General features: G+C 32.9%; 1 protein-coding gene across 1 annotated transcript; it reads left to right on the top strand.

Annotated features, from left to right (window-relative positions):
- The first annotated feature begins 4442 nt into the window (after positions 1 to 4442).
- LOC108453020 (beta-galactosidase 8) lies at positions 4443 to 11663 on the top strand. Its single transcript, XM_017750896.2, has 19 exons — positions 4443 to 5183; positions 5288 to 5383; positions 5517 to 5629; positions 5711 to 5777; positions 5925 to 6017; positions 6139 to 6282; positions 6447 to 6535; positions 6715 to 6820; positions 6917 to 7004; positions 7288 to 7406; positions 7784 to 7948; positions 8599 to 8801; positions 8915 to 9024; positions 9565 to 9674; positions 9815 to 9928; positions 10213 to 10314; positions 10570 to 10781; positions 10870 to 11206; positions 11300 to 11663. The coding sequence occupies exons 1-19, from the start codon at positions 5022 to 5024 to the stop codon at positions 11405 to 11407; spliced, it is 2538 nt and encodes an 845-aa protein (XP_017606385.1). The 5' UTR covers positions 4443 to 5021; the 3' UTR covers positions 11408 to 11663.
- Positions 11664 to 11807: the final 144 nt, after the last annotated feature.

Below are 11807 nucleotides of genomic sequence, written 5' to 3'. Positions count from 1 at the left end.
TTACATGGAAAACCCACTGTCATCACTAACCACCAATATATTGTTATTGAATCAAATTATGGCCCCCATTGTAGAATGCAAGGTCCCACCAATGTTGAGTTGTAGAGAAAGAAAATCCGAAAAATCTTAATAGTTGAAATATCTCTTTTAATCGTTTTTGTTGGTTTTTGAAGTGGACAAAAATATCAGACATAATCTTCGACAATTCACTTGGGTTCACATTGTTGCTAATTCTTAGTTGTCCTCGGACTTGAGTAAAAATATCGACAGATATTTATAACCCTTTGCATCGCATTGTATGCTTTGAGTATTAATCCATCGATTGCAATAAACGAAACAAGAGTAGCGCAGCCACCAACAAAACAACCCACAAGAAATTGTAATAAAGTAGGTAGTTAAATCAATCTTATATATAAATTAGCTCCATGATCAATTTATTGATATTAAAATTAATTAAATATCCTCTTTTTCTTCCCACTTTCCATTTTGGACTTTTTTCCTCTCCATTATTATTTTATACCAAACTTTACTTTTAAAAAAGAACATACATGCATTTTTTTTTCCTCTCCAAATTTGTTTCTTCGACAGTTGGAGCATTAACGTGGGAGATTCCAACAAGCATATTTGAATTAATTTTATCTTTTAGGTGTTGGATCCATCTTTCATAGTACCAAACTTGATCACTACTACATGCATAATATTTACCAAGTTGCCACTGCTAATTATTTGATTCAAATATAATAGACACTTGCCAATATGAGTCAACTCAGTTGATTTAACACTATAACAAGAGTTGGAGTTTTTCATAATCCCATTTTACTTATATAGCAGCATACATACAAAGATGGATAATAAGTCAAAAAAATTATATCTTGATAATAAATAAAATGTTTTAGCTTCATCTTTATGTAACTAGAAAATTATATCCAATGAGCATCAGAAATGGCAACTTTCTCAGGCTGTTGACATTGGAGATGGAGTTGGGAATTTGATAACATAGTGGATGTACCAATTAGCATATATATATATATAAAAGTAAAAAGAATATTTAAGCAGTGGAGATGCACCGCCCCAAAAAGTCATTGGCAAGGATGGACCAAAAACCTAACCAAAAAGCAGTAGTAGCCAGCCAATGGTGGCCACCCTAGCACAGCAGGACCAGGATGAAGGCAGAGGTCAACGACATTATACCGAGAATTTTGTCCAGCGTTCGCATGGCGTGTTATAATTTCATCCTTTCTCTCTCATCACCTCCTTTCAACACCTGCAAAACAAATATTTGAAAACCTGCGCTAGTTTTAGCTCTACTTATTTCTATGGTGTTGATTTGTCATTATAGGACTGACTATCGCAAAAATAAAACTACTGTTTTTACTCTTTCTTTTTTTTTCCCAATAACTATTGTTTTGTTTTCAACTTTTGACACTTGAGCTAACTACCATGTTGGTTATTAGTGATTTGGATTTTATTTATACGTATTGATTAACAATGGTTTAATTATTAATTATTAATTATTTTAAAATAATAATATTTTTAATAAATTTAAGAAAATAATTTACTAGTTTATTACCAAAAAAAATCTTTTGCCCCTTTACTTTCTGTGCCTCATTTAGAATATTTCAATGTGTATCTTCTTTACATTTATATGTATATTCTGAAGAAATTCAGCAACCTAACACCAAATAAAAATTGTGTTTACGTGTGGTTAGCATCTTTAACTCTCCTATTAAGGTTTTAGGATATCTAGCATTAGCCAAAACTGTTTCATTATCATGTTCCTGGACCATGCTAGCATTACATTGCTTTGTTTTTGCTAATGTACTCTCCAAAAAAAACTCAATTTGTCACCTAGGTACCCTAAATTCTAATTGCTTTACCAAATTCCAAAATGACTAATGCATTAAAATAATAATAAATGCAATTAAAAATATTATCATAATTAAATCATTATAAAGTATGATTAATAAAATAAAATATATCCAAACAACAGAATAAATCCGAATAATAGTTGCACATAATAAAAAAAATGAAATTGGAATTTTATAAAATGTTGTAAATTAAGATGTAAAACCCGGGTTACTTTTTTCTTCATCTTGTGTACACGTGTTCATTTTATGGATGAAGATTTTTCTTCTCTCTAATATTTTTCCTATTGATCTTCATTCCATCTCTAGATTTTTACATTTCTAGGACGTAGGATTGAGAATGATATATATTTATGGATTTGGGAATCCAAGATACGTGCACGTAAAAATAATATGTAGTAATGTATATTAAAAATCTTACATTTAGGGTTTATGAATTTCATTAAAATTGTAGTGCATGCAATAAGTAATAGCAACTTCAAAAGCGAAAGAAAAGACATTTGGAAAGGGATAATGGAGAAATCCATACTCTATATAGTGTTATCCCTTTGAAGTGTACGTTACTTAATTAATTCCATTTTCATTTATTAATATATATATTATCTTAAACCATACTTATTTCTTTCTTAATATATTTTATCCTAACTCATAACTTTTCAATAGGTTGTAACGTAAATTTGACTAAACGGTAAATTCATAGTTAATATTGAAATATATACAATTAATGCAAACTTAAATTAATTATATAAATACAAGTGGATTTATATTCTAGTAATATAAAATTAATTTAGTTTTATGTAAGTGTGAAAATTGTAGTATACTACCCCAAAAAATTATCAAATAATTTATTTGATGGCTATTATATACTACAAAAAAATTATTAGCAAATTAATAAAGATTTTGATGTTTATATTTTTATTATAAAATTAGTCATCGTCGTGAAGCTATATGTTTATTTCTTAATTTTTCTTTTTACAAATAATCTAACAATTCTCGTATATTTTTCTCATTAAAAATTCTTGCATATTTTCGTATCTCGTTTTTTTTTTCATAGTAACTAGTAAATTAAAGGCACAAATCAAGGGTTTTGGTAATTGCATCAAAATTCTAAACAAAATATATTATTTTAATATAGTGTTTTCTTTTTACATATAAATATATAGTGTTAAATACATGTACTGAATTTATTATATTAATTTTATGTATATATAATTTTATATTAGAGTTGATTCTAACCACAATTCACGTGAAGTTCCCACAAAAGACGATGTTGAACCTAATTTGGAGTTTTTGCCTAATCCACAATAATCATATGAACCCCTTTGGTATCACGCCATGGTTATGGAAGAACAAAATCCATAATTAATTAATTGAAATTAAGAATGAAATTTATACAAAGTCCAAAGTGGTCCTTTGCTTGCCCCGAGGGCACCGCCAACCCTGACCTCTGTCGTTCAAATTTTACTGAAATCGATATTACTTGAACGTAAATTCGATTATTTACGTAATAGTCAAATTTTATGTTTCTTATTATACTGCATAGTATATAGATAATCATAATGAATTTAAAAAATGACTGACTAATTATAATATTAAAATGTTATACGCGCAAGTTTCCAGTCCACATTTGCTTGCTAATTTTAAATAAGTACTATTTTCTTCAAACTGCAAATTTATGTCAATTTTAGGTCGATGTAGAATTTTTTTCCCTTTAACTAATTTTATGATATTTTCCACTAACTCGGTTAGAATTACAATTTTTTTTATTAATTTTAATATATAGAACTCAAAATTAAAATTTAAACTCAAATGATTCTATATTTTATTTAAGGTGATTCAAAATTAAATTATTTTGACTTTAAAACTTAAGAATTTAGATTCAAAAATTTAAATCCCAAGTCATATATAATAATCTAGATTTTATCGAATTTAAATTCAAAACAAATTTAAACCTAACAATCAAATTAAGACATGCAATGCAACAATATGTAGGAATACTACGTGATTAGGACCGCTGCGTGGTATTATCAATTATGAGTTAAATACTCACCCACCCATTACCTTAACAATTTAATGTCAAGAAACCTTCACCCAGTTTACTTTCGAGACGTCTTAGTCATAAATGATTGTATAAAATTATAATTTTAAGTTTTTTTTATCTTTTTCAATAAAATAATAATAAATCGAATTTTTTATTTTTAATTTTTTCTTTTAAAAAATAAAAATAACGTGAAATTATAATTTTATACAATCTCTCTCTATTTTAACTTACATTAACTTCTTTTTAAAGAAGATAATTTTATTTTTAACATTATTATTCTATTTAATTGATGGTAATATGTCGATGCATAGCTAATTTTTATACATTATTATTAGAGGGCCTGTCTTTTTAATTAATTTTTTATTTGAAGACGTAATTACTAAAAAGAAATAATTTAGCTCACGTAAATTTTAATTACCAGTAAAAAAAAAAGTTTAATTTCCTTATGGAATACATGCATGAAGATGAAGCGGTGAACAATTTGAGGAGGAATCTTTGATTACGTAGGTAACCCTCAATCTCAAACTGTTGTGCTAACTTTGATTTTGTTCTCTTATAAAAAGAAAATAAACCTTTGATTTTGTACATATACGTGTCGGTATAAGAGTTCCAGTACGTGGTTCGAAGAGAAATGCAGGTGCATTATCCTTGCCATATGATGAAGCAGCACTTGATAATATCTTTCTCCAGTACTTCATTCACTTCTTCTTCACTGCCCGTAGCTACTGGCTGGCTTTTACAACTATTACTGCTCCCCACTGCAGCAAAAGGCTTATAAAAACGCCATTATTGTCATTTAAAAAACAAAACAACAAAAAAAAGAGAGGATATTATTAATAATTAAACAACAAGAAGAAGATGATGATGATAAAATGGTGAAATAGCGGTGACGTGCACTGCTGTTCTCTGGTAGCTTAAAGTGTTGATTTTGTTACACAAAGCGGCCAAGCAACAAATATTATCAGAAGAAAGGGAAGAAAAGTGGAAAAAGGCATCAACCCAAAGGCAAAAGCAATAGAATTGTTACAATCAAGAAGCTACATTTTTCTTTTGATAAAGAGAAAAAAAAGGGAGGAACTTTACGTGTGTGGCTGTGTTTTTGTAAGTTACCAGAAATGAGGAGAAGAACAGAGATTCTGGTGTTGCTTATTTGTTTGGTAATAGTAACGACATCGTTTGCATCCACCGTCACGTACGATCACCGAGCGATTGTCATCGACGGGAAACGCCGCGTCTTGATCTCTGGCTCCATTCATTACCCTCGCAGCACCCCTGAAGTAAGCTTCAATTTTTTGTCATTTCTTTTTTCCCTTTCATTTCTCCTCCCCTGTTTTTAGGACAACTCTGTATAATTTATGGCTCATGTTTTTAATGTTGTCAGATGTGGCCAGACCTTATACAAAAATCCAAGGACGGAGGGTTAGATGTGATTGAAACTTACGTTTTCTGGAACTTGCACGAACCAGTCCGAAACCAGGTTCTGTCCCTCTCTTTTTTTCCTACTAAAATCTCATCTGAAGATTCTGAACTAAAAAAAAGAAAAAAAAAAGAAAAGTAAAAATGAATCCCATTGATTTATTATTTTGGGTTTTGATTTTTGATATTTACAGTACAATTTCGAAGGAAGAAACGATTTGGTTAAATTTGTAAAGCTAGTTGCGGAAGCTGGTCTTTATGTTCATCTACGCATCGGTCCATACGTTTGCGCTGAATGGAATTATGGGTAAATTTTAATTAATTTATTCTTCTTTCTTTTTTGGGCATGTTTAATTTTTTTTATAATTTGTTGATAAAATATTTGCAGTGGATTTCCTCTTTGGTTACATTTTATACCCGGAATCAAGTTTCGAACTGATAATGAACCATTTAAGGTAATATCTAATAAGATAATAATGTAATTAATTAATCTAATAATTTTTAATTTCCTTTTCTTCTGTTGCTTAAAGTTCACTGAAATTGTTGGAAGGACTGTTAGCTGAAATGATTAAAAGTGACTATAATATTGTCGGTTTTTTCAGGCAGAAATGCGGAGGTTCACGGCTAAGATTGTGGAAATGATGAAGCAAGAGAAGTTGTATGCATCACAAGGAGGACCCATTATTTTGTCACAGGTCTACCATTTTTCCCCCGCTTTCTTATAAACAATCCTGTCCATTGTCGGTGCTATAATTTATTTATATTTTCTAATGGTTGAAGACAAATTTATTATGTTTTTATTTTTTAAAATATCAGATTGAAAATGAGTATGGAAACATTGATTCAGCATATGGGGCTGCCGCAAAACCCTATATTAAATGGGCAGCTGGTATGGCTATTTCATTGGATACAGGAGTTCCCTGGGTTATGTGCCAGCAATCTGATGCTCCTGATCCCATTGTAAGTTTGGGTTTTCTTGATTGATAACAATTTCAATAGTAGTTAATCAATTCACTCAGACTTTCCATGTTTTAATTTAAAGGGGTTTCACATTGTTTCTTGTTTTTGTCAAGACATTGATGGGTTTTCATATATAATTTCTTCTTTTACCTTGGCATTGACAGATTAACACCTGCAATGGATTCTACTGTGACCAATTCACCCCAAATTCTAATAAGAAACCAAAAATGTGGACAGAGAATTGGTCTGGATGGTAGGATGTCTGACTTGCCAATATAACTTACTAATCTGACTTTTACGTGGTAGCTGTTTTGGTTGTATGGATTACATGTCTCCATCAAAATGTTGATTGCTTGCTGAGTTGCGTCCCTCTTTCAAATTTTTATCAAAGCATTTCTTCCTCATTACTTCCCGTCATATTCCAAATGCTAGGTTCCTTTCATTTGGTGGCACCGTTCCCTACAGACCTGTAGAAGACCTCGCATTTGCTGTTGCGCGGTTTTTCCAAAGAGGTGGAACTTTCCAAAACTATTATATGGTAATGATAATTGGAGTTTAAAATGTGTTTGTGCATGGACAGTCCCATTTTGAACCAAACTTACGAGTCAAATTTGCTTGGTTGCTCTTAAAACAGTACCATGGTGGAACAAACTTTGACAGGACTCCAGGTGGACCCTTTATTGCTACTAGTTATGATTATGATGCTCCGATTGATGAGTATGGTATGCTTCCAATCAATCTAATGAAATTGTTAGTATTTCTAAGCATCTACTTGACCCTATAAGTGCCTGCAACATACTTGAGGCTATCATTTGTTTGCAACTTGACTCCTATTGGTAGTTGTTATTATTATGATGATGATGATAAGGTTGTGGAAGCACTTTAAAAGTGCTGGTTTGTTGTTAACGATAGTATGAGATAGGTTAATCCATGATTGTTCAGTTTACAGTTGACTAAACAGTGTCTTCTAAGTTACGCCTGTCTTCCGATTCACTACTTTCTCAGGACAAGTTAGACAACCAAAGTGGGGTCACCTAAGAGATGTCCATAAGGCTATAAAGCTTTGTGAAGAAGCATTGATAGCCACTGATCCTAAAATTTCCTCTTTGGGTCCAAACTTGGAGGTATGGCCTATCTTGATTGGCACTTACTTTAGCATTTTTAAGAGAACCTTACTTCTTTGCTTCTATGTGGGTTATGAACAAGAACTCAAAGGGGGCCTGCCTCTTCTTCTTTGTCTGATTTGTGAGGAGGGATCCTGTTGAATTCTTAACGATCATAATACTTTGTTCATATAAATGAAAACAAATAAATCACTTTTTCTGGTGATTCTTTTTTGACAGACTCTTAAACTGCACACTTTTTCTTAAATGCAAAATTTGATCAGATCTTATTGAAAGATAATAGTTGAAAATCAACTAATAGAGGTCCAACAGTTTCTTCTGTCAGATCTTGTTAAAAAAATAACTAGTTCATCTATGTATTTCTTTTTTCTTCCCAGGCTGCTGTATATAAAACAGGATCGGGAGGATGTTCTGCTTTTCTTGCCAATATAGACACCAAATCTGATGCGACTGTTAATTTCAATGGCAATTCATACCATTTGCCTGCATGGTCTGTCAGCATCTTACCAGACTGCAAGAATGTAGTTCTGAATACCGCCAAGGTATGTTGCATTAGCACATACACTTCCGACTTCGAGTTAGTGTTAGCTTCATCAATTATGGATTTGTCGAAATGATGGTACCATTAAATTGTTATGCTATAGCTTTCTCTTAACCACCTTGCTTGCTCTTTGAGATTTTTGTGCCATTAGTCAAGATTCTTGCTGAAAAGATTCTTTGAAACATTTGAATAAATAACTGAATTAAGTCAAGCTAATCTTTTTCTATCTTCTCTTACGAAAGGACCATAGTAGGAAATTCAAATTGTCATTAGTTTTGGGTTCAATGAACCTAACTCTGCAAAATAGGTCGTCTGAACCTCCCTTGCAGTTGTACAAAGTACAAACATGTATTTCTTCCCCGGATTAGGTCAGCTTTTTATGATACCAATGGGCTTTCACCTTAGAGTTAATGGAGTAGGGGGGATACATATCTAACAAACTAACTGCAATGAACTGTCGTATCGGTTTTTAAGTAAAATGTGCTGAGGTTATGATTATTCACTTCAGAACACTAGTTGGAATATTTCTATGGACTGTGTCTGCTTCATCCGCCTCTGCTATGAATTGCTTGCATTTATATTCGCTTAATTACGTTGAGTTGTTCTTCTTGTAAATTTGTAACCTGTATTGTTTTATTTTTAACATGACAGGTTAACTCTATGAGTGTGATTCCAAGCTTCATGCATGAATCATTGAATACAAATGCTGATTCAACTGACTCAATCGGGTCAGGCTGGAGTTGGATAAACGAACCCATTGGCATCTCTAAGGCTAGCGCATTTAACAAACTTGGATTGTTAGAGCAAATCAACACTACTGCTGATAAAAGTGACTACTTGTGGTATTCGTTAAGGTATGCTGGTGTTTTATTTTAAAAGAAGTTTCCTGAGGACATAATTGCTACCGTTTTCAAGTTTATTATATTCACAATGTTTTAAGGAATATTTATTGAATGCTTTTGGGCAGCATGAATATCAAGGGAGATGAGCCTTTCCTTCAAGATGGATCTCAAACTGTTCTTCATGTGGAATCACTTGGGCATGGCCTTCATGCTTTTATAAATGGGAAACTTGCAGGTAGCTGGAAACAAAATATATATTTATATATATATATATATAAAGAAATTTCTTTTTTTCACTTGCCCTATAGTTCTGCTCTGATATATTATTAAGGAACTTATAGGGTTTCTATGGTGAAATGGGTTGAATGGAACTTATGAAAGGATTAGCATCTTGGGTAAAGATGATTGAACTAGGGACTGTTCTTTTGTATCTCCGATGAGTTTCTTGCTTGGCTTAGATTATATAATTATAATTGGTAGAATAGGAAAATGATGCAGACGATGATGAAAATCCAAATTGGTGTTCAAGTTTATGGATAAAAATACCAGAAAACTGCAATAGACTTGATAAAATTAACATTGAAGTCCTTGCAGTGTTGCTTATTTGGAAGTGAAATGCACAAGAATCCTTAACGTCTTGCAGTTGGGAGTTATACCAGGCTTGGTAGTTGAAACATTCTAGTATAGGATTTTGGGTGGGGTAGCTTCATCATTGTGATGTTCATGTACCACTATAACACTATTGCTTGTGCATGTCCTTTGAAACTTTCTGCAGGGAGCAGAACTGGTAATAGCGACAATGCTAAGGTTAAACTGGATATCCCCATCACAGTTGTCCCTGGGAAGAACACGATTGATCTCCTTAGTTTGACCATAGGGCTGCAGGTTTGGTTCTCCTCACTAGGGTCCACATGATCATTAACTAAAAAGTGGAAATATTTATCTGCAAAATGTAGTGTCGTTATGTTATCTACAATAGATATAATTCGGTATATGTATCATCTAACTGGAGACATATATGCCAGAACTATGGGGCCTTCTTTGACCTATCAGGGGCGGGGATAACTGGTCCAGTGAAACTAAATGGTTTAAGTAATGGTAGCAGTATTGATCTCTCCTCACAGCAGTGGACGTATCAGGTCAGTATCTCCTTCACTCTGCTGTAAACATTATTCGATATTTGCATAAAAACACTAATTCTTTATAACCTACAAACTGAGAAAATGGGATATAAGAATTGGATTTGAATCGTATCCGTTGCAATGGTGAACACAATCTATTTATTTTCCGGATATCTTAGCATTTATCCATTATTAGTGGTGAGAAGGCACTTAATATATAGCATATAGACTCTTGTGGAAGATGAACCAAATCCCTAAGCTAAGGTGACTCCAAGATGAAAATTTTGCAATCATGAATTCAGGTTGGACTTAAAGGGGAAGATTCAGGTCTACCAAGTGGAAGTTCATCGGAATGGGTTTCACAACCCGCATTGCCAAAGAATCAACCCCTAATATGGTACAAGGTAATGCTTAACTTTAAATTAGATGCGAGTTTTGAATTTACTTATTGCAGTTAAAGGAAATTAAATATTCGATAAGGTATTTCAACTATGTTTCTTGCATTTACTTCTATATAATTAATTTTCCATTTTTGGCCTGAATGTATATATTTTTAAGGTTTAAACCTTCTATGGTCTTTTATTATTTGTAAAATTATTGTGGTGGATTTCACAGTAGACTCAACTCTAAGCTACTACCGATCAATATTCTGTATGCAGACAAATTTTGATGCCCCTACTGGGAATGACCCTGTTGCTTTAGACTTCATGGGGATGGGAAAGGGTGAAGCATGGATCAATGGACAGAGCATTGGACGATATTGGCCTGCCTATATCGCTTCAAACAGTGGCTGTACTGACTCTTGTGATTATAGAGGACCTTATAGTGCAAACAAATGCCGCAAGAATTGTGGGAAGCCATCTCAGCAATTGTGAGTACTGAAGAGCCTATGTTGGGAAAACTTGAAAATTGCTATGCCTTCAAATTTTCTTATGCCGGTATATCCGTCTCTCTCGCAGGTATCATGTACCTCGTTCATGGTTGAAACCAAGTGGCAACATTCTTGTATTGTTCGAGGAAATGGGTGGGGATCCGACACAGCTTGCTTTTGCAACCAGAAAGATGGGAAGTTTGTGCTCGCATGTATCTGACTCTCACCCATTACCCATGGTTATGTGGGGTTTGGATTCAAAAACAAGAAGGGCTTCAAACCCTACGCTATCCCTCAGTTGCCCATCTCCGAATCAGGTTATTTCTGCAATCAAATTTGCCAGCTTTGGAACTCCTCTTGGCACTTGCGGCAGTTTTAGCCATGGGAGGTGTAGCAGTGCTAAAGCACATTCCATTGTACAGAAGGTGCGATCTTGCTGTAATATCTGTATGCAAAATTTTCGGTTTCAGCTAAACCATCCTTGTTCATTGTTGATGACAATTGTTATAACTGTCCAGGTTTGTGTTGGATCGACAAGTTGTAGTATCGATGTATCAACCAGGACTTTAGGTGACCCTTGCAAAGGTGTAAAGAAGAGCTTAGCTGTAGAAGTTTCTTGTGCATGAAGAAATATGATTAAGAATGGATTATTGGGTGCGAGAGAAGTGCAAGCGTTGGATCAAATAAGCTTTTCAACAATGAATTCTTCTGATAATGGGAAAAAGATGTCTCATACCAGAAACGTGTTCTTGCTAGTACTAGAGAAATAAACATTATAGTGTATCAGTTCAATGGTATTTCTGCATCAGTATATCTTTTAACACTGTACCAAGAAACGATATCAAAGAAAATTTTATCAATATATATCTATAATGATAAAAACTACATTGGCCTGCACCCCAATGGGAACGGAATTGGACCTCTAGAGGAGGGATAATTTTCCATTTACTCCCTTAATTTTTATTTATTTAATTATTTTATTTAGTTAAATAATTACAAATTATTTAACTAATTAATTTGAAAGAT

The sequence above is a fragment of the Gossypium arboreum genome, chromosome 5 (genome assembly GCF_025698485.1).
Source record: "Gossypium arboreum isolate Shixiya-1 chromosome 5, ASM2569848v2, whole genome shotgun sequence".
Classification (NCBI taxonomy): domain Eukaryota; kingdom Viridiplantae; phylum Streptophyta; class Magnoliopsida; order Malvales; family Malvaceae; genus Gossypium; species Gossypium arboreum.
The sequence above is the reverse complement of the archived record's forward strand: the minus strand, read 5'-3'. Positions and strand labels throughout refer to the sequence as shown.

Coding starts and splice junctions, on each gene's coding strand:
- LOC108453020 (XM_017750896.2), top strand. CDS start 5,022: ATGAGGAGAAGAACAGAGATTCTGGTGTTGCTTATTTGTTTGGTAATA. Junction 7,949..8,598: donor TAGTTCTGAATACCGCCAAG/GTATGTTGCATT, acceptor TTAACATGACAG/GTTAACTCTATGAGTGTGAT. Junction 10,315..10,569: donor AACCCCTAATATGGTACAAG/GTAATGCTTAAC, acceptor TTCTGTATGCAG/ACAAATTTTGATGCCCCTAC.